The sequence below is a fragment of the Pteropus alecto genome, unplaced genomic scaffold (genome assembly GCF_000325575.1).
Source record: "Pteropus alecto unplaced genomic scaffold, ASM32557v1 scaffold98, whole genome shotgun sequence".
Classification (NCBI taxonomy): domain Eukaryota; kingdom Metazoa; phylum Chordata; class Mammalia; order Chiroptera; family Pteropodidae; genus Pteropus; species Pteropus alecto.
The window spans coordinates 245620-267320 of NW_006443570.1; the positions used below are offsets into that span (position 1 = coordinate 245620).

General features: G+C 47.9%; 3 protein-coding genes across 5 annotated transcripts in view; 1 reads left to right on the top strand and 2 right to left on the bottom strand.

Annotated features, from left to right (window-relative positions):
- Positions 1 to 101: 101 nt before the first annotated feature.
- Positions 102 to 7370, bottom strand: CNTD1 (cyclin N-terminal domain containing 1). Of its 2 annotated transcripts, none has more exons than XM_025041545.1 (7): positions 7172 to 7278; positions 4100 to 4175; positions 3700 to 3868; positions 2563 to 2725; positions 1925 to 2069; positions 1200 to 1296; positions 102 to 630 (listed from the first exon to the last, which is right to left on the bottom strand). In XM_025041545.1, exons 3-7 carry the CDS (start codon positions 3862 to 3864, stop codon positions 460 to 462), a joined length of 741 nt encoding a protein of 246 aa, XP_024897313.1. In that variant the 5' UTR covers positions 3865 to 3868; positions 4100 to 4175; positions 7172 to 7278; the 3' UTR covers positions 102 to 459. The 2 variants fall into 2 exon arrangements, with proteins under 2 accessions (XP_024897313.1, XP_006924641.1); XM_006924579.1 differs by having other exon boundaries at positions 351 to 630; positions 6955 to 7370.
- A 76-nt stretch (positions 7371 to 7446) lies between these two features.
- On the top strand, positions 7447 to 8588 carry LOC102878614 (cytochrome c oxidase assembly factor 3 homolog, mitochondrial). Its single transcript, XM_006924580.3, has 2 exons — positions 7447 to 7704; positions 8042 to 8588. The coding sequence occupies exons 1-2, from the start codon at positions 7491 to 7493 to the stop codon at positions 8146 to 8148; spliced, it is 321 nt and encodes a 106-aa protein (XP_006924642.1). The 5' UTR covers positions 7447 to 7490; the 3' UTR covers positions 8149 to 8588.
- Positions 8589 to 9137: 549 nt separating this feature from the next.
- Positions 9138 to 21701, bottom strand: part of WNK4 (WNK lysine deficient protein kinase 4) — a 14157-nt gene continuing 1593 nt past the window's right edge. Inside the window, exons 2-19 of one of the 2 annotated variants that reach the window (XM_025041547.1) lie at positions 20986 to 21158; positions 19777 to 19997; positions 19312 to 19469; positions 18714 to 18802; positions 18428 to 18644; positions 16669 to 16933; positions 16344 to 16465; positions 16051 to 16109; positions 15833 to 15950; positions 15451 to 15567; positions 12109 to 12246; positions 11515 to 11569; positions 10822 to 11423; positions 10682 to 10742; positions 10162 to 10570; positions 9874 to 10073; positions 9611 to 9708; positions 9138 to 9503 (exon numbers count right to left, since the gene is read on the bottom strand). In XM_025041547.1, the coding sequence (XP_024897315.1) occupies positions 9501 to 9503; positions 9611 to 9708; positions 9874 to 10073; positions 10162 to 10570; positions 10682 to 10742; positions 10822 to 11423; positions 11515 to 11569; positions 12109 to 12246; positions 15451 to 15567; positions 15833 to 15950; positions 16051 to 16109; positions 16344 to 16465; positions 16669 to 16933; positions 18428 to 18644; positions 18714 to 18802; positions 19312 to 19469; positions 19777 to 19997; positions 20986 to 21158 (3105 nt within the window). In that variant the 3' untranslated portion in view covers positions 9138 to 9500. Of the gene's footprint in view, positions 9504 to 9610; positions 9709 to 9873; positions 10074 to 10161; positions 10571 to 10681; positions 10743 to 10821; positions 11427 to 11514; positions 11570 to 12108; positions 12247 to 15450; positions 15568 to 15832; positions 15951 to 16050; positions 16110 to 16343; positions 16466 to 16668; positions 16934 to 18427; positions 18645 to 18713; positions 18803 to 19311; positions 19470 to 19776; positions 19998 to 20985; positions 21159 to 21701 lie in introns of both variants that reach the window. The other variant, XM_006924581.3, reaches the window with a different exon arrangement.

Here is a 21701-nt window from a genome sequence, read left to right on the forward strand (position 1 = left end):
AATAGCTGTAGAGAAAACCCTTTTTGTGTAGATCTCAATGAACAGAGACATTAAATTATCTTTAAGGAGAAATCAAGGCTGTCTCTTTGCTCTGTCTCTTTGTCAAGGTCATCCAGATGGCCTCATTTTTTGAGCCCCTGGTTAATAATCTCCATGTCTGATGTTCTCTCAATGAAATGAATAGTTAAAGAAAAGCCATAAGTATTTGTTAAAACAAAACTGAACCAACTTAATATTCTATTTCTCCTAGCTTTTCACATTTTCAGTCTGATATGACAAAAAGGACATGCTTGTCCATCTTAATTCTTTTTCTGATGCAGAAAAATAAACATGAAGTTGGAATACAAAACACAGTTCAAAAGATACGTGCAGCTTTTGTATCCTGAGTATGAAAGTAAACAGAGGGAGGGATGTGTGCAGGGACGGAAGGCTGTTTATATTTGGTGGATTCAGCCTGCCTCACATGTTGGAGGAAGCAGTGGCCCTCAGAGCTCTGGCCGCCAGGTGGGAAGGAACAGACTGCTGTCGCCCCGGAGTGTTGGCTCCCACGCTGTGAGTCAGGATTGCATAAGAGAACGCAGCAATGCTCTCCAAGGCAATGCCAGTGATGCTCTGCAAATGCCCCACTACCTTCAGAAAGAGAGACAGATTTCTTTTTACTAGATCACTCAATGTGTTTTAGTGTACAAACAGACAAATTGCTTGGGCTGTTCTCAAGCCAAATATAATTTTATTTCTCTGAATTTACAGAGAAGATTAAATCCAGATCTCAGTGTTTACTAATGGCCAGATTACATTAGGATACCTTTGCCCTGCTAGTATTGTGGAAAGTTTCTGCTAGACATTTCATTTTGCTAGTTATAAGTTTTATGAATTATGAGAGGGAAATTTGGGCCTTGACATTTTCTCTTTTTGGGAGGATATACTTATTGGACTTTAATGTGATAGTGGATTTTCATCATTAAGGGAAAAGAACAAGCCGAACTTGGGCCTCCATTTCCAATTTCATAAGAAGAGAACTGGAAAACACTCCTCAGTCCTAACCTCGTTTTTCCTCTCCCAAATCCTGCTCATTCATCCTAATCCTGGGTATTGGCACTTATCTTTTATAGATTATCTTCTGTTTTTCTTTAACTAAAGGGAGAATGCTTTCTATTAAATGAATTCTGACCATGCCGGTCCTGCTCAGTGGTGCATACCTGGCTCCAACACTCATGTTTTTGGATGAAAGCACTTGCTGCAATGATTCCCACTGCCAACAGCATGAAATCTTCTTTCACTGAAACAAACTTTTCCCTGAGCGATTAAAACCATTATTAATTTTGGAGATAGAATGAAACATGATCTCCTAAATCTTAGGGTCATGGAACCTCAGCTATTAGTTGTTGATATTGATCATCTTGGATTTTTTAAATATAGAAGGAAATGGTCAAGTAATAGCTAATTGACCCCTCTCCCAACCTCCCTCAAATCAACTGGGATTAAAACATGAGCCTCCTGTCTAAATGGTTTGTAGGTCTTTTGTTGTTCCATCTGTCTCCCTAACAAATGTAACTGTGAGGCTTTTTACCAGTCTGACTTTACAGTAATCAAACACTTTTGTCCAAGTTGCAACCCTGTGACTGGCTTGTTTTCCTAAAAGCAGTCCAATAATCTCAAATTATAAACAGCTATAAAAGAAGGACTAGGAAAGAAAGTATATAATTACTTGAAGTCATTTAAATTTAAAAGTAAAAGCATTTAAGGTTTTGCTGGTTGGGCTCAGTCATCTGCAGCCAAACAACAAATTGAATCAGGTAACTTGTGCAGGTTATCTGTGGACTGGATGTCTTCTTGGTAGGTAAACTCCCATTCCCCAAGTTATCATGTGATGTTCCCACCTCCCTATTTCTGGAAGGAGCCTACCCTAAAGGAGTTCCCTTACCCTTGCAGCTGACTGGGTGTGGAGTTCTCAATTGAAGCCCTCAGCAGGCTCTCATATACAGGTTCATGCAAAAGATAGACTAGGTCGAGCAGGGTCAGGCAGGTTGCATGCAGCCATGTGGCTGGGACCGAACAGCCATTGTATCCTATATGGAGTATGCGCATGGAAAAGAGCATTATGTGAGTTTTTTCTGATCATAATCACAGTTGTTATGTAACTAAAGCTGTTGAGCAGCTAATGTGCTTCCTGGTTGCTTTGTTCTATTGTAAGAAACCTCTTTAGCTGGAGGTCAATTTGAAAGGACAAAGGGAGAAGTAGAGAAACCTCCATCTACAGTATACATACAATTAGAGTGTTTTTGTCTGTTCTCTTATCTCATGCCTCTCTATAAAATCAACTCCTTGATCCTTGATCCTATACTAAGAGAGCACCTAATGAGTCCAAACAAAAGCCAGGTGCCGAGACCTGAGTTTCTTTCCCTGACAAGTACTATAGGGAACACTTTCCTCAATCATCTCAGGCTTCCTGCTGTTCCTCATTGGTGGGTTCTGCCCACTGCCCCCAAGCCCCTGGGCACATTCTTATTGTCTTCTACGGAAAACTCCAACCCACAGTCCCTGACACACTTAATAAAGTACCTAGAACCTCCAGGAGCATCTCCACATATGCCAGGGGAGTAGGCAGATTGATTTGGAAGTTCAGGGATTTCAAAACATCAAGCTCTGACTCCAGAAGTTCTTCTTTCGTGTGTATATATCCTAGAGCCTGGAGGAAATTCAGGACTGTAATGTTACTGATTATCTGAGCAAAGAAAAACAAAACAGTGAGAAAAAGAGAAGGGTGTCAGAGTAAAGGTCATACATCTTGGCATAGTATACAAAGCCCTTTGCAATCTAGCCATGCCTTCATCTCATCTTTTCTCTTGGTAATTCCCCCTTATACTTGATGCCTGTCCTATAGAATTACAGTTCCCAAACCCACCAAGCTCTCCAAGCCTCTGTGCTGATTCCTGTATCTGGATCTCCCTTTTCTCTCCCATCTCTCTCCCTGCTTTCCTTAACTCCTCTCCCTCTTCCCTTAGGACCCACCCATTTTCCACACCCGCTCCTGCTTTGAGAAGTCCTTTTCTCTAAATACACTTCCTTGACTCTCCAAGGCTGATAAGGTACATTTATAGCCCTCTGTATTTACACTAATCAGGACATTTTCCCACACTATTTGCCTGTGTCTTCTCTCATTGGATAATAAGTTCCTTTAGTGCACAGACAATATTTTTACTGTTGCAGCCATGGCACCTAGTGCAGCATCTGGCTCTAGAAGGCAATAAACATTTGTTGAACAATATTTTGTTATACAGGCATTGGATAGTGACAGAAAAAAAAATTATCCTTTATAAATGTAGTGGTTTGCCTTTAGTACTGATAAGTTTGTTGGCAATTCAGACACCTTATGTAAATTGTCCTTGAATCCAAGGGGAGAAAAGGTGACCTGCATGAATGATGGCATCTGTCCAGCAATTATACTTTGGGAACAGACCTTCAGGCTATTTAATAATTGCCTCTGTGTGACTGTGTGTGTGTGTGTGTGTGTGTGTGTGTGTGTGTGTGTGTGTGTGTGTGTGTGTGTAGGAGGTATGCTTAGGAAGCATAATCACACTCTGGAATTTCCACATGAGTAGTATCACCTAGCCTAGGAGTAGGTTTCTCACAATCACCTTTGGATGAGCTAATTTCTTTCTAACACTCAAGTGCCCATGAGCAACCCCAGCTCCTTACTTTGTAGTGGAAAGAAAGTTTGCTTGCCAGCTGAACACATGACACAAGACGCAGGATAAACTTGTCGAAAAGCTGCTCCTTCAGAGCCCTCCAATTCTGAGGCTCTGTCTTCTCTCTCAGCTGGGTTGTGGCTTGCCTGCAGATATTCTCTGCCTGTTTAACCATAAACCTATAAAGAAGGGAAGGAGAGATTAAACAATCCACACTCAAACTAAGCTGTGTCTTATTCTTTCCAACAGCAATCTCAAGCTAAGAAATTTACATTTGCAAGTTATAGAGGGTACAAAACCAGGTCTCATGGTACAGGGCACTAGTACTTTTTTTTTTTTTTTTTAAGGTTTGGGTACATTAGCCATTCTGAGAGGTACTCCTTACAAATGCCTTATGCTTAGGGCTTTACCTTTCTAGGATTTCTACAGCCTGGTAGCTCACGGATTTCTCCAGACACCATTGTTCAGACAGGAGAAAAACAAACTCTGCCAAAACAGGAAAGAAGAGCCTAATTCACAAGGTGCAACCAAACCACTCTGTGAACTCTTGGCGTTGTGTAAAAGCCATGATGGGGCCAAGGGAAGAGGGTCAGAAGGTAAGAAAGATGAGACTGAAACAACCCAAGCTGAGCTTAGTTCCCTTTGCTGCCAATAGGCAGATCAGAGGCATGAAAAGGAGGCTGACTGAGTGCCAAAGACTTACCAAGGGCTTACCAAGCCCCCTCAGTGACCTTTGAGCCTTCCTGTGGGTCTCAGCTGACAAAAGGCTTAGCCAGTTACACATAAACATACCAGCTGGTCTAACTGGCCTCTACACCATGCTGGGAACCCGAGCTTCAAGGGAGATTCTTGGATGGATAAGAACCTTAACTCTTATATTCTGTTTGCAGTGGAATGTTGACAGGAACAGAGAGGTCCCTCCTGGAGCCTCAATATTCTTTATAATACTGTTTGTTTAGTAACCACCCTCTGGAGAACTCCCATTGCTTTACAAACACAATTCACCTTACAGCTGGACACCATCTCTCCACTACCAGTTTGTTGGGTAAATCTAGGATAGCTGAGCATCTCCCCGGGAGCAAGTTTGTTACAGTGGAGTGGCTTGTTTTGAAGACACATCCTCCAAATCAGGGAACATAGCCCAATTTGGGAAAAAAATTCCCTGGGAAGGTGGGAAGGGCAAGATACCTTGGCAAGATTTTGGGCAGCCTGTTTCTCTTTGAAAGAACCACCTCAGATAGAATTCTATTTAGTTTGCAATATCATTAGAGGGTGGAAACAAGGTTAATGTTCTCAAAAAAGAAAGACTTCTGCAGAACTGGGAACTTTTAGCACCAATCAACAATCAAATTACCATATTGTCTTCAGAGAAAATTTGACTTTCTTAGAAAAAAAAGCTGTAAAAATCAAGCTAGCATGAGATAATTTAACAATCTATTTGACACACATTACACATAATATCTATACAAAACCTTATCATTACAGAAACTAAATCTCTGCTAGCAGTGTCCAACAAAGAAGATAATTAGTTTAAGCAATTAAGCAAAATATCTAAATATCCCAGAACACATAATTATGTATTATTAGCTAGTCCTTTTATTTGTTGGAGTTTAGGTTTCCTTCATTTTGTTTTTATTCTATGTGTATAATAGTTTGGTTTGATTTTGGTTTTGGCCTGGATTATAGGGGCAATTTTTTCTATTTCCCATTTTAATTTGCCAAGAAAATTTAGCTTAGGTTAGGTGACATGGATGAGGGTTACACCTCTCCCTTGGTGCTAGTTCTGTCTCCTGTACTTACAAATATACCTGCTGCTTCCACTGCATCATTTACTCCATAATGTTCTACTATTTGGCTTCTGCTTTATCCAGCCTGCTGAAATGATTGTTTCAAAGGCCAGCAAATATGTCCAAATTATTAAATATCATGGCCCTTTTGAAGTCCTCATTCCTGTTGGCAGTCCTCATTCCTGTTTTTTATAGCCCTGAAGCATCTGATCTCTGCTGACCATCGTCCTTCTTGAAACTCTCCTCTTGCCTTCTAAAGGTCTTTGGCTCTGTTTCTATCTCTCAAACCACTCCTTTTATGTCTTTCATACTCTTCTTCCTACCCCAATCCCCTGAACACAAAATGTTTCCCAAGAAACTGTCCTTAACCTTCTCTTTTCCCCTCTAGGAGCTCATCCTCTGTTACAATTTCAATAGTATCATTTTGGAGATAACCCCCAAACCTTTACCTCTAGTTCTGACCGTTCTTCTGACTTACTTTTTAAACTGGCTGCTAGAAATCTTTCTCTGAATGTTTTACAAACACCTGAAACTCAGTAGATTCAAAACCAAAGCTATTATCTTTCCCAAACAAAAGTCACACTCCTTCCTGTTTTATTTTTTAATGTATGTGTGTGTTTCTCTTAATGGCACCACTATATTTCCAGTCCCCTAGGCTCAACCCTTTGACATAGTCATCTTTGCCTCCCTAACTTCTTAAGTTCATCCATTGCAGAACCCTAGATTTCACCTCTGAGATGTTTTAAGTCCAGCCTCATAATTCCCTCAACCCTATCACCTAAACTACTAACACAGACTCCACTGGACTACCTACCTCCCATTTCTTTCTACTCCAATTCATCCTTTACATCACAGCCAAAATAATTTTTTTCTAAGGCAAAGGTTACAGTTGTATCACAACCATATTAAAAAACCTTCAATGCCTTTTTTTTCTTTCCTACTAAACCAAGTATAAATTCTTCAACTTGGCAGTCAAAGTTCCACATGGAATGTCTCCAAACTACCTTTCTGATATTAATTTCTACTACTTTCCCACATGCTCTGGCCAACCTGGACTACATTATATTCACACTCATCCTAAGCATCCCTATTTCCACAGTTTAACTCAGTTAGAAACGCTGTCCCCCTTTAACACCTTCACCAACCAAATTATCATCCTTCAAGGTCTACCTCAAATGCCATGATGCCTGGAGGACTTTAGTTCTACCCCCACCTCACCCCATCACTCTATTTAAGCCCCATAAAAGCTTGTTTCATCTAGTATGTCACTTTTGTAACCATATTTGTACCTAAGCATTTGCGGATTTGTCCTAATATTCTCCGAGGATTATATACATGGTTTGAAAGCAGAGACTAGGTCTCTATTTACTAACAAAACTTATTCGAATGAATAAAGTAAACTGAATCACAAGGTCGGTGCCTCAAAGTCAGATGCTCAGGTCTCCCCTAAACCCGGCTCCCCTCCCCTGCGTCCACACCCACGATCCGGGTCTCCCTGAAGCTGCCCATCCGGCCCGCGGCCTCCTGCACTGCTTGCTCATTCTGCTGGGCCAAGTGGAGCAGAACGTCTTCGATCATCTCTGTGGCAACAGCTCCAAACTGAAAGTCACTGAGAGAGGCCAATTTTGGCCTCCCAGGTCCGTTCATTTTCAGAAGTCTTTTTGGGCTCTCAGACGGCTCACTGGGTACATAAACCGACCACCTTCACTTCTCTCCAGAGCCTTCTGCCACACTCTGGATTCGTCGACCCCTTCTGTGTGTTTGTCCTCGCCTCAAGTCTGAAGAAAACCCAATTCCCTCCAAAGGCTTTTCCCGCCCCCAACGGCCGCTGACCCCTCAGCCAATCAGAAAGCAAGGCCGCTTTTCGACTACCCCGCCCTTCCCCAGGGCCAGGAGCCACACTCAGGTCACAACAGAAAACGCGGACTGCAACTCCCGGCGTCCTTTCGGTGGCCAAGGACTACGATTCCCAGCAAGCTCCGCGCCCTGAGACCACGAAGGGCGGGGCGGCAACATGGCGGCTCAGGGAGCTGGTGACCCTCTAGATGCTAAGAGTGGAAAGGCTCCACTGGCCCAGCGCATCGACCCTACTCGGGAGAAGCTGACTCCCGCACAGCTGCAATTCATGCGGCAGGTGCAGCTCGCCCAGTGGCAGAAGACGCTGCCGCAACGGCGGACCCGAAACATCGTGACCGGCCTGGGAATCGGGGCGCTGGTGTTAGCTATTTGTATCCATTTGGACTGTGGACTCAGGGAGACTGCATATGGGGGCAAGGGAAGGGGAGCAGAGGCATGTTGAAGGACAGTGTGGGGGTGGTCGAAGGAGCCCGAGCTGTGAAAGTCTAACGCTGAGCCAAGCGTTTAATGTACCTTTCTTTGTCATTTTAAGGTGGTCTTTTAATATAGTTTATTAATGATGGAGTCGGGGTCATGACTCAGAAGAGCAAAGGGTAGAAGATTAAATCACTGCTTCGAGAGGATGAGAGATTAACAAGGGTGGTGGAAGCAAGTCTAGGAAATAAGAATGTGCATATTCCAAGTGGTTTCCTGAACCCACCTTCCCAGATGGTTACACTCTTTACTCAGTGTCCCAGGAGCGTTTCTTAGATGAGCTGGAGGATGAGGCCAAAGCTGCTCGAGCTCGAGCTGTGGCAAGGGCATCAGGACCCTGAACCAGATGGGCATCGCACATCCCCAACCTGCTGGAGCCCCTTCTCCTGATGGATGATGCCCCATGAACATGTAGAAATTGAAGCCTGCTCACAGCGTTGCTGGCCACCTTACTACCTTGGATGATGATTGAGCCCAAGAAGCCAGAAATTTATACATTTGGCCATTGTCAAGGAAACATTGCCCACCTCTCACTGTGTGCGGTAGCGGAGCCTTTTTTGTATGTAGTTTGTTTCATTGTTTGCAAGGTATCCGACCTTGGGTTTCTCAAGCTTTCTGACTTTGTGGTTTATCCCCTTCACCTCCCAGGAGCTGGGAGGAAGGAGGGCAAGAGGTGGGCTATATGGGAATGGGTATGGCAGCTCTGTGCAGTGTTGGAGCCTACAGGAAAGATGGGGTTAGGTTGAGAATAATAAACTGAGTCATCTGTCTTGGAGTCAGATGAGTGTGTTGGTGCTGACACTTCATGCTAGGAAGCTCCACAAGCAGTAGTTGCAGCAGTGGCATGCCCCAGGGATCCATAAATGTTTAACTAGAATTACTTTTTCTGTGAGATCTTTCCATCTGATTTAAGGGAAAGACCGTGGTGGGTCACTGGGCAGTTTGATACTGAACTATATTTTTGGGAAAGGAATGTCACTCTTCTGTTCTCTACCCTCAAGAATAACACTACTCCAACTTTACTGCCTTTCCCCACCCCTAGAGAGAGAGGTAGATGAAGGATGAGAGGCAAGCAGCTTTGTTTTTTAACTTCCACTGGGGACTGCCTGTGTAGGTTTAAGGTGGGGTCTGGATGGAATCAGCTTGGTGAGGTGGATCATTGACCTTGCAGTTTCCTCATGAGCTGCTGCTAGCAGGAAACCAGAATGCTGGGCAACTTTCACCCCGGCCACTCATTGTGAAAGGAAAGTCCCTTCTAAATCCTCCCCTTCCTTACCCCACAAGCCTTTGCCCCCAGTTCTTAAGGCCCAACAGATACAAATTCACAGAGTCCTAATTCCCGCATTTTTATTAGCTGCTGCTAATTCTAGTGTCCCCCTCCACTGGCCCAGCTGGGAGTGTGCCCTCTAGAAACATCTGTGCTTGGGTGGGACTGCTTAGTGGTTGGCTCTTGGCTGGGAGGCGGCAAGGATGCAGATGGTAGGCTGCAGACTTTACACCTTCTACACCCAGCAAATAGTTCCCACATTTGGCCCTTCCCTGTAATGGAACAATACTCTCCATGCCCCTCTGGCCTTTTATTCCCTCAGTGTCGAGGTCTTTCTTGCAGAGTTGTGTCGGTCAGCAGATTCTGAGAGCACAAGCTCCATGGTGGGCCCTGGTGTGGGGGAGACACGTGGCTTCTGTTCTGAATTCACTGGAAGAAAAAGAAAAAGCACTGAAGAAACCTCTAGGGTGGGAGGAGGGTGAAGCTGCAGCCAGTTATCATTCCCTGGGCTCTCCCTCCTTTGGGCCCGCCCTCACCATCCTGCCAACATCCCCGGCGAATGTCACCCCCTTGCTTGCCCGCTGCTCCTGGGAGCCGGTGCTGCTGCCACTCAGGGAGTTCCTTCGTATGATGCCTGGGTGCAGGATGGGGAAGGAGAGCACTGAGTGAGGGAAGGGGTCATGGGGAGAAGGGGGCTAGTCCCCCCAAACCAAAGGCAGACCCCCAGGGCCTGAAAGAAATCTGGATCACTAGGGAAGGGGACTTGGGAAAGATGGGAGCTGGGCAACTGCAATCTCACCAGGGCCTGGGGGTTCAGAGCGCTGCAGGCTGTTGCGTCGGGAGGTGGGGAAGCTGCCCTTGGAGATGCGGCGCTGGCGGCTGGACAGCATAGCAGCTGGAGCCACGATGCCTGGTGGGGGCTGCTTCCCAAGCCTGCTGTACAAGTCCTCAATTTCCTTTTTCTGTAGTGTCTGTAGTGCCTCCACCTCTGACAAATGCCTGAGGATGCACCAGGAGCTTGAGAGGGCTAGCCACCTTTCTTGCTCTCCCAAGTCCACCTCTTGTGCTCCATCCTCCCCAGACTCACTTTTGTCGAAGACTCTGCAGCTCAGCCCAGAATTCCTCATCCTCCCCACTGCTCTCTGATTCCTCACTACTCAGACACAGGCTGCTGTAGGAGTAGTTCATCCATACTGAGTTGGGATGGCTCAGGGGTGGAGGGCTGTCCACCACTCGGGGTTCCTTCCCACTGTCCCCTTCCTCCTCAGCTCCAGCCCCCAAGCCCTCAGCTGCACGGTCACTCTCAGCCAGAGCCTCCCTGGCCTCTGGCCCGCCTCCAGCACTATCCTCTGTATCTGAGCTCTCTGAGGTCAGCTGAGGGGTTGGAGGCTTCAGGGAATCAGAGAGAGTTGGGGATGTTGGTTGCAGGGGAAGAGGCTCAGCTGGTTCTTTGGGTGAAGTCACCTGGAAACGCCCAACAAGCTGGGGCTTTCCCTCTGTAGAGACAAGGAGGGAGTCATGGAAGGAGGAGAGAAATCAGTGGCAGGATGGATATAAAGTGGACTGAGGATAATGGGTAGGGGAAGATCAGTGGTCAGAGGCCTCACCTTCAGAGATAGGCGCCAGTCTGGCTTCACTCAGGAGTGGCCGAGCAGGATTTGGGGAGGCCTACAAAGTGTGGGTCCATGAGGAGAGAAATGATGGAGAATGAAGCCCACCTAATTATCCCTCTTGGTGCCCTACTCACCTCACTCTCCATCTCAGCTGTCAAAGCTGAAGGCCTCTCCTGGCCACAAGGAGCAAGGGGAATGGGAGGGGGCAGGCTTGGTAAGGGACCAGGAGAGGCTCGAGGAGACTGAGAAAGGAGTCCAGGTGAGGGGGACAGCAGGGACTGGGCCACAGTCATCACAGCCAGTGAGAAGGCACTAGCCAGAGACAGGAGAGGGCCTGCTGTGGGGGAGGGGAGGGGAGAAGCAGAGGGGCATGGAGGAAAGGAAGGAGGCATAAGAGTGACCTGAGAACTGGGAGAGAAGATGGGTGGAGAACTAGGGAGGAGAGAACTCTGTGAAAACTGAGAGGACGGGATTGGAAACGGGGATGCACCGGGGGAGAACAGAAGTGGAGAGCTGGGGGTGTATGAAGAGAGATTTGAGGCCTGGGAAGAAATTGGGGAGAATGGGGAGGAGCTGGTATGACATGGGGGATAAGTGATAGGGAAGATGGGACTTGGGAAAACAGAGGTTCCGGGAGAAAATGGGTTTCCAGGAGACAAGGGGGTCCCAGGAGAAGATGGAGGTGTGGAGAAGGCTGCCCAGCTGCTCTGCTCCAGGGAGGTGCTGCTCTGAAGCTCTGCTGGGGAGGAGGGTGTGTTGAGATTCCAGTCTTCCATTCCCTTCGCCCTTCCCAGAAACAACCCAACGGGACAGAAGTCAGTACATACCACTGGATGGGTTGGGGAAGGGGCCCAAGAGGGCAGGCAATGGTGCTGGCTCCTCCTGAGGGAGAGAAGGAGGCCCACAGTCACAGTGGGGAATGGCCAAGTCTTAGATGGAAGGTTTCAGGCAGCGGTTCTTAAGCTAGGCTAGGACTCATGGACCTCTAGGAGTCCACAGATGAATTTCAAGGAATTCAAAAGTGTATTTGCTGAAATATTTATAGGTAAAGGGGCATAATGTCTGCAACTTACTCTGGTTCAGAAAAAATATGTGCACACACATATAGAGGGGAGAGAGAAAAAGAGAAAGATAAAGCTAATGTGGCAAAACTCTTGCTGCCTACAAAGAGTATCTTTGTACAATTCTCGCAACTTTTTTTTCTGTCTGAAATTATTTCAAAATAATGAGTTAAAAGTATGCATTGAACACATTATTCTAGAACAAAGGTCCATGGCTTTCCTCAGATTCTCAAATGGGCCAAAAGCCACTGTTTTAGGTTCCCGGAAACGAAGAGTTAGATCCAAGGTGACTGGTGAGGCAGAGAGTAATGAAGCCTGGAACAGAGTCCATTTCCCCGCAGGTGCCCAGAGGGGTCTGACCTGGGGTCCCAGGGGGTCTTCAGCAGCCTCCACAGGGCCAGTATCTCTCTTCAACAGGGTCTCCACTCGCTGGATAATCTCCCGAATCCGGCTCAGGAATCCAGCTCGCTCCGAAGGCAGAATGAACTCGTTATATACCTGGCAAAGGGCAGCAGGAAGGGGAGGGAGGGCTCAGTTATCCCACTCATCCCTCTCCACCTGCCCTGATCTTTAAAAATCAACCCTTCACCCTACTGCTTCTGCCAACCACTAACCTAAAACAAGTATTTAGTAAATATCTACTGTGTCCCAGGCACTGTGTGGTTTAAGAACTACAGCTTAGAGGAAATATTCATAGGATGCATGTATTACCAGAGGCTTAACATACCTTATCACATTTAACACCAACAGCTTTCTGGGGGCTATATTAACACCCCCATCATAGAGTTAAGATAACCAATGCTCAAAGAGGTTAAGTTCAGTCTACCCAAGATCACAGGATTTGCACTCCGACCTGTTGAAAGCTAAAACCTGAGGTCTTTCCTACTGTTGTCTCACATCCTCACATGCTTTTGGACACGATATTGCTTGCATAGGACTTATAAAGTATAACACATACACACACACACACGTAAGTAAAAATAAGGCAATAAGTGGTAAATATAACATTCAATTCCACAAACACTTATTGAGCCCACGCTATGTGCCAGGCATTGCACTAGGTACTGTGAGGAGCATTAAAATAAGGTCTTGGTCCTCAAGAAGCCCAAAATCTAATGGAAGAGACACATATATACAGAACTCCATATACTGCAAGTCATCTCATGGTAGGTAAGGCATTTATGAATGAGGGACAGATAAAAATGCTATTCCAGGAGGAGGAGGAGGAGAGTTGTTTTTTAATAGGTATAGAGTTTAAGATTTGCAATATCAAAAAGTTCTGGAAATCTGTTTCATAACAATGTGAATATACTTAACGTTCATGAACTGTACACTTAAAAATGGTTAAGATGGCAAATTTTATGTATTTTTTAATCATAATTTTTAAAAATGCTATTCCGGAGAGAGAACGGCTCATACCACCATGGGGGAGACAAGAGAGCTGGGATGACATCACAGAACTGAGCCTTGAAGGATAAGTAAGAAAAGCAACCCTTTATTGAGGGCCTACAATGTGTGGACACTTCTCATACATTATATCGTATTATATCATTTCTCTTCTCATATGTATTATATCATGTCTCATAAATTATATCCGAATATCTTTGCAAAATAATTATCACCTGCATTTTACTGATGAGCAACCGAGGCTCAGAGAGGTTAAGAAACCTGCCCAAGTTCACTGAATTAGTAAATAAGAGCTGAAATTTGAACTCAGGTCTTACATGAAAAGTCCACTTTTCTCTGTTCCATGCCATTTTTCAGGAAGAGAAGGGCAGTGCAGGCAGAGAGAACAGCATGAGTAATAGCTCTGAGGCATGAAAAGTCATGGCACATTCACAAAATAGTGCAGACTTAAGTATAGCTGAGAGTGCTGTGAATTTTAAAGGCCGTGTTCCAGAATTTGGACCTTACTCTGTAACCACAAATAGCCACTAAAGGTTTTGGGGCACAAGCAACAAGGTCAGATGTAAGTCTTTGGAGAACTCTGCTGCAGAGGAGTGGAGGAGGAACTGGGAAGGAGAGAAAAACGGGCAACGGATCCTGGGTTCAGGGGGCAGGGTCACGGAGCCTGTGTGGGTCTGAGGGGCTTGAAAGCCCAGTAGAGAAGGCTCTCAGGGTGAGACCTCTGAGCAGAGGGAGGCAGAAGTAAAAAGGCACCTAGCCTCTTCAGAGGACCATTCACAAAACAGTGTGGCTGGAGGGAAGATTCTGGAAGGGTCAAGTAGCTTGACAGAAGGTGCTAAGCTTGAGTGCCAAGTGATATTTTGTCTTTGTCCTGGATACAAGGTGAATGACATGATGGAGGAGAAGCTTGTCAGGAGAAAGTTCCTGAAGCCCGACATTTCTCCATTTACTTTCCTCCTTTACCCAAGAGGCTGGTGTCTACCACCCTCACTCCACTGAAACTGGTCTCCCACAAAGACCTTCTCTTGACAAAAGCTGGCCTGATCTTGCCTCAGGCTTCGCCCTATGTCATCTCCTTGAAATTCTCCTCATTCGGTTTTTACTAACATCTTTTGGGGCTCCTTCTACCTCTCAGTCTCCATCTCTGTGTCCTTCGATGATCTATTTCTCCTCCTATTCCAAAACTGTGGGTATCCAATGAGACACACTCAGGCCCTCTATACCTCTGGTTTTGCAGGCCCATCTCCCTTCAATTCTGTACTGACGACTCTGAAATTTACCTGTCTCTGTAGCCCTGCCTGAGCCATATCATGCTCCAATGAAGAATCTTACCTTACCAGTCTATCATTCAAGCTCATCGTGACCCCTAAAAGAGCCTACTTCCATTTCCAACTTCCTCTTTCCTTTGATGGTCTGCTCCCATTAGTTCCTGCAAGCTACAAGTTGCCCTTGATATCCCCTCTCCCTAATATCCTATCATATCAACTCAGCAAATATTTATTGAGCATCTACTGTGTGCTTTTTACTATATCAACAAATTGCTGGATTGTAATTTATTTTCCTGAAACAACCCTCAGATTCACCCCCTTCTTCTTCCCTCCCACCATAAACCATTCTCTCCAGTCCACACCTGGCTTCTTATACCCACCTGCCAACTAGATTCCCTACCCCCAACTCCCTCCCACAACCCATGGCAGACTGGTCTTCTTAAAACCTACTCTCACCATGTTATACTCTGCCTAACTCTTAAGACCATCTATAACCCAGGTCTATTCTACATGCCCAACCTCGATTCCAGAAGGGCTCCTATTAGAACCCTTAATTCTAGTGGTCTCTTCGTGAAGCCTGCCCTGTGGCATGTTCTAAGTCACTCCCTACTTACATGCCTTTGCTTATGCAGTACCCCCACTAGACATGATCTTTCCACCCTTCATTGTCATTCTTACCCATCTGTCCAGATTTTGCATAAGTCCTACTTCTTTCCCCTGCTGCCCCCAGCCCGCCTTTACTCACAGCCACAGTATCATGTGTCTAGCATGTACTTCACTGTAGCACTTGTGTATATCCTATGTTAGTCTCTAATTGCTCCAGCTGAGGATCCAAACCTCACTGGAGAAACAAATCTCCAAAACGAGGATAGAGATGTCTTCAGCGTCACTGTGCTGAGTGCCACCAATGCTTTAAAAACTCTTGCTGTTGGAAGAGGAGGTGGGGTGCATTCAGCACCAGGCAACATCAAGAGGGAGACTCTTGTCCCAGGCCGAAAGATTCTGTCCTCATCTCTCTCCTCCTCACCATGGCAGCTGCAATCTCTTCCGGGCTGTCGCCATCCAGATCAAATCGGAAGGTCACCATCTTGCTGTTGTGTGTCTGTAGCTGGCACTCAACCACTCTGTCATTCTGGTCTGAGACCTTCAGATTCAAATTCAGCAGAAGGGAGGAGGTCAAGACCTCTGTCCTCATCACATGTCTCTACCCCACTCCAACCAAGTGATAGTGGCTAGATTGGAACTGGGGAGAAGACTCTGCTCCCAAAATCTGGTATTAGAACTTGGCCTGGCTGCCACTTGGGTACCAGTCATACGCTGCTACTTCCCTTTTCTGGCCGACCTCCCCCATCCTCCTGACAGTTCCTTCTGGCCCTGAAGGTTATTGCCCATCTCTGCCCCTTTCTTACACTAGTGACCCGAAGCCGGGATCGGGGTCTGCGCCGGAGATTTCTCCCTGGGGGTCTCCTCATCCGTCCCATCCCTTCACCCATTTCACTAAGGCCTGATGCTACATCCGAGGCATGGCTGCAAAAAGGAAAGAAGATAGAAGAGTGTCAGAATGGACACTGGGACTCTAGAGCTCCATATGTCTCACCCTAGCACCCCAACTCCTACCAGAACTTACTTGTCTCCAGGGCTAAAGTCACTGCCAGGGCCAGAACGTGGAATGGATAGGGCAAAAGCCTGAAATAGGATATGGGTTCATGAGATCAGAGGAAGATAATTGTTCAGATCCAGGGAGATGATTTCAAGGATGCTGAGGTAATAAGGAGATGGAATTAAGGAAGATGAGGATAAGAGTGGTAGATTTCCAGGGACATGGGACCAGGTAATGGGATTGGGTTTCACAAGGAGGGAGACAGGTCACAGGTTTGGAACGGCTGGAAGCCCCTCCCCGCCCAGGTGACCCCCTCTCACCGAGGGCAGGCAGAGATGGGACTCAGCAGGGCTGGACGGCACCCCCTTAGGGGCCTGAAGGGCAGGGTCTGAGGCATCCAGGAAGCCAGAAGAGCTGAGGTAGCCATCAGTCTCGCAATCCGCTGGTGGGGGAGGGAGGGGATCAAAAAAGGGGAGATAGGGGGAGGGGGTCTGCCTGAGCAAGTAAAGAAAGGCCTGAAGTTTTCCAGAAAGAGCTCCATGGCTAGATGTGGAACGCAGGGTAAGTGACAGTGCTGCTGGGTTGAACTTCTGGGTGGGGGAGAGAGGCTAAGGGACCGAAGTCTCAAGGTCAGAGGTGACTTACAGGTGGTAGATGAGTAGCTGGCATGGCGGAAGAGGAAGAGCTGGTGCTGGTCTGCCTCTGGCTCCTCAGGCTCATGGGGAAAGGCACTGGGGAGACCAGGAGCCATGGGGACAGATGCTGGCTGGGGTTCTGGTGCAGGAGGGAGGGCCTCCAACTCCCTAGCTTTACGCAGCTTCTCACGCTTTCGCTGGATAGCGGCCACCCGTTCACGTACTGCACGGGCCACTGGCTGGTAATCAGCTTCACAGACTAAGCCCAGGGCAACCTGGAGTTGGGAGGGTGAGAAACGCAGTTTGAGACTCTCCTCAAAGGCCCAACAGAACACTTTTTTCGGGCCTCCAGGATATGAGAGGAAGAGAACCAACACTTATTGGTTACCTACTGTGCCCATTAACTGGCAATTCCTTACATTATCACATTAATTCCTCCCAATAACCTTCTGAGGTAGGTCTTATCAACTCCATTTTAGAAATAAGTGAGCAGTTTATGGTTATACAGTAAGTCAATTGCCTTCAATTGAGGAAGGCGGGAGATTTGGCAATATTTGGAGACTTTTTAGTTGTCATAATTGGAGGGTAGGTGCTACTGGCATCTAGTAAGTAAGTCAGAGATTCTTATCAACAACCTACAATGCACAAGACAGTCCCCCAAACAAAGATGTCAGTAGTGTCAATGTCAAGAACTCCTGTAAATAACTAATGGGTCGAGATTTGATCTCAGGTCAGTGCTGTGGAGACCTGCTCTGATGCCACATTTCAAATGCTTCTCAGGTTCCTGACCCATAAATGATACCCATCCTTTCAACTGCCATTTTTTCTATTAAGAATCTCATACTCTCTCCCTTCTCCCTCGGGCCTTGCTAAACCAGCCCCCAAGCTTCTGTCCGCACACATTCTACATCCTATGTATACCTCTCCTGGTCCACCAGTTCCCATTTATCATCTTATTCATTTCAATGACAAGCTTTGCTGGGTACATTAAGGAGGCGGGGCAGGGCGATCTGACTTACAGGCTGAACAGCCTGAGTTTAGATCCATCTCTGCCACCTACTTGCTTGGCCCCTTGGACAAGATATTCAACCTCTCTCTGAGCTTTTATTTCCTCACCGATATATCAGGATTTTATGTAGAGTTCCATGTAGAGTTGATAACAATGATCAAATGCACATGAAAGTGCTCTAAGCCATGTACACACGTGGGCTATTAATGAGTTCCTACCATGTGCCAAGCACTGTCAGGGATAGAAAAATCAATACAGTCTCTATTGCCCTCAAGGAGTTTATAGTCTAGTAGAAGAAAAAAACAGAAATGCAACCTGGTAGAAAACAAGACCAATCATGGTGAGTCCTGTAACTGAGGACCTGGTGAAGTGAAAAGCAGCATTTAATTTTGACTCTAGAATGATATAGCCTCCTAAAGTTGATGGTTCTGAGCATAAAGGAAGAAATAGAAAAGAACAAGAGATTGGGGGCGGGGGAGCAAAAAAGAGAAAAGTAAATAGGTAGGTAAATTGGAAGGAAGGACATTCAAGGAACATCAGATCAGCTGGACATAAAGGCCAAAGGCTGGAGGACCCAGGGTCTGTTCTTGGAAAGAAAATCTTCAATGTGTTGACCACAGGATGTGCATGTGAGTGTATTAGGGAGGAAGGGGCTGGAAGGCACTGGCAGGAGATGTTGAGAAGGATGGATTGGACCCCATCCCCACCACCCCGGCACCCGTCACACACCCATCCTCTGGGCAGTCAGTCCTCTGCTCACCATTTCCTGCGCCACTTCCTCAGCCGCATCCCGGCCTAGCTGGAACAGAAACTCAATAGCCTGGTTGTCCCGTGGGCGCCCCCCTCGCCGCGCATCCTCCATGCGCAGCCAGAGCTTGAGGTCCGGCTTCTCACCATCGTCCTCCTCTGCCAGCTCCACATGCACACCACGCTCTTCGCGGAAGAAAGCGTGAGCCAGAAGGTCCTGAATGGTGAACCTGAAGGCAGCGCTGCGGTGAGCTGAGCCCCACCGCACCCCCGCCCCCACCCAGCCCCCTTCCCCGCACCTCTCGTTCTTATCCGTTCTGATGCAGCCTTCAATGATCTCCTTCACTTCGGGCATCTTCACCTTGTAAAAGCTGTTTGGCTTTGTGCCCTGGGGGAAGGGGTCGCATGAGCCTCGGCTCTCCGTGCCCCAGCTTTCTGCTTGACAACCCCTTTCCCACTCCCCTATCTCCACCACACGCGTGCCAGAGGCAGCAACAAGTGCAGGCTCAAAAGCACCGCAACTCCTTCTGGGAGATTTGATTTCGAATCCCAGGTGCCCCATATATTGTCAGTGTGACCTTGAACAAGTCTGCCTCTGAACCAGTTTTCTCATTTGTAAAACGCTGGGCAGAATATTTGCTCTGTTCACTCCGCGGAGCAGCTGGAACGATCGGTTGAGAAGTTAGAAGTGAAATCATTTGGAGTGCCACATACATCATTATTCTAAATAGCTTGTAGTGGAGGGAGGCATGTGTGCACCCAATATCCTTCAGTGTAAACTAGGGTATCTTTGTATCTAGCCTGTTATCATTAAAGGAAAGGACACTGTACGCGGGCTGGTTAGGACAGGAAAATGGGAGGGACCTAGAATTCCGTCTCCTCCCTGCGTCCTCTCACCGAGGTGACCTTGCGGTAGATTTGCGCGGCATTCTGGCACTCTGAGTAAGGGTACTCGGAGGTAGCCATCTCCAGCATGCACATGCCAAATGCGTACACATCCACGGCCTCATCGTACTTTTCCTCATACATCTCTGGAGCCATGAATTCCGGGGTCCCTGTGAGATCCACAGCAGGCATCAGGCTGCAGAGTTCCCCTTCCGTCTTTGTTCCTGCACGCCCACCCCCCACTCCCGCCCCCTTTGGGCATCCCATAGACTAGGCAGCCTGCAAGTTCTGGAGTGCAAGTGACCGACCCTTTCCCACCATGGTAAGGGGGAGAGGGGATGCCATAGGTCTCCCATCTTCCCCATGTTCTTCTAACTCCGTGATCTCAAAGAACCCTGCTGGGGTGAAGGGGGACCCCAGGCTTTCTTCTAATGTGGGGGAGGTAAGAAAGGCAAAGATCCTCCTGGAGGGACGCACCGATGACACTCTTGGCAAAGGAGGCACGCTTGAGTGTGGCAAGGCCCAGGTCCCCGATCTTGACAGAGCCCGTAGGGCCCGTGATAAAGACGTTGTCGCACTTGAGATCTCGGTGCAGGATGGGGGGTACCCGGGAGTGTAGGAAATGAAGCCCCCGTAGAATTTGGCGGCTCCAGCGCTGAAGGACTCGGGGCTTCATCTCACGGAACCTCCTCAGGTATCTTGGGGAGGGAGCATAGCCAGGGTCGCAGCAGGGAAAGGAGCCCCCACTGAGGAGTTTCCCCAAGCCCCCCACCACACTGCCACCTATGACATCTATGCATCTTCTGTAAGCATTCTCCTAGTCTAGGACCATGCCAGGATCCAGGGAGAAACAGTCCGGAGGTGTGGTAAGTAGACATGAAGTTATAGGGCTGCGGCCAACGGAGCTATGGAAGCACAGAAAGGGATGACTAACTGCCCTGGTGTGGGGGAGGGCTCCACAGAGGAAATAACTTTGTGTTGCATACTGAAGGATAAGTAGGAGTTCAAGGGTGAAATGGGGATGGAAACTTTCCAGGGAGAGGGGACAGCATGCTCAAAGGCACGGACAGCAAGCCACAGGGCAGGCTGGGAGGAGGTGCTGGAAATTTGGTTTGTCTGGAATTTAAGCTGAAGATGAGGCTGGACCCTAAGGGCTGTGAGCAGTTTAGCGAGAATGGACATTATCCTGAGGGGCATGGGAAACCTTGCAGGGGATTTTAAGAAAGGGAGTGAGATGGTCAGATTTGCAATAGAGAGAGAGATTCCCCAGGCTGCAGGAAGACAGAATAGCTTGGAGAGGAAAGGGGTAGAGCGGGGTAAGACCCTTGGGGAGTGGGGGGCTGAAGGGCTCCAGACCAATGAGGTGGCAGTTGAAGTGGGGGCTTAGATGGGCCAGTGAAAGCCAAGTGGGAAGATATAAGAAGGGACTTGGAGATAGACTGATGGGGGAAGGAGGTGCAGAATGGAGAGAGAAGAGGTATCTGGGGAGACCCCCAAGTTTTGGCTGGAGTGCTGAGTGGACCTTGCCATTCACTGGGTGGGGTGTGTGTGGGGGGGTGAGAGATAGTGAGCCTGGTACTGGACCTGGATGTAGAGTTTGGGGAGCCTGGCAGAAGTTCCAGAAGCAATGGGAACCTCCCATGACTGGCTTTCCCACCAACCACCACCACCAGGCAGAGAGCTCACGTCTTGAGTGTGCCCGAGGTCATGAGTTCCGTGACCAGCACGATGCAAACCTGGCCCCTCAGCACCGACTTCCACGAGTCATAGAAGCGGACAATGTTGGGGTGCTGCAGCCCCTTGAGCATCTCCACCTCCTCTGAAAATCGCTGCCGCTCGGCTCGAGACAGTTTCCGAGTCTGTGGGGTAGGGGATGGGGATCAAGGTCACAGTCAGGCCCAGGACCCCCACAGAGAGAGGCATGGGGCACAGGGGGTGGGGCCGGGTCAGTGGGATCACTAGCCCAACCCGCTGTAGACCCCAATTCCAGGTCCGTCCCTTTGGGCTGCTCCTAGGATACACCCATCCTGGGCCTGAAGCCGCCCCCTGGGCCCCCTGGACCCCCTGCTGGACACAAGCGTCTTTATGCAGCCTGGTCCAGGAGCCCTGAGCTCAATAGCGCCTTTGTGGCTGCCCAGGCTGGCCGTGGGGCGGGAGGGGGAGCCTGGGGACTGGCAGCGGGCAGGCAGCAGGCAAGCTGAGCAGGCGGGCGGCCGGTGGGTAAAGAATGGGGCCGGCAAGGGGGTTGGCCCAAGAAACAGAACTGCTAGAACCAGACAGGAGGTGGGAGGGCTACAGAGGGAGGTACAGAAAAAGAGAGGAAGGATCAAGGACCAGGCGCAAGGAGACCGCCCCCAGCCTCATTGGTGTCCCGCCCCTATCTCATCTCCCTCCCTGACCAC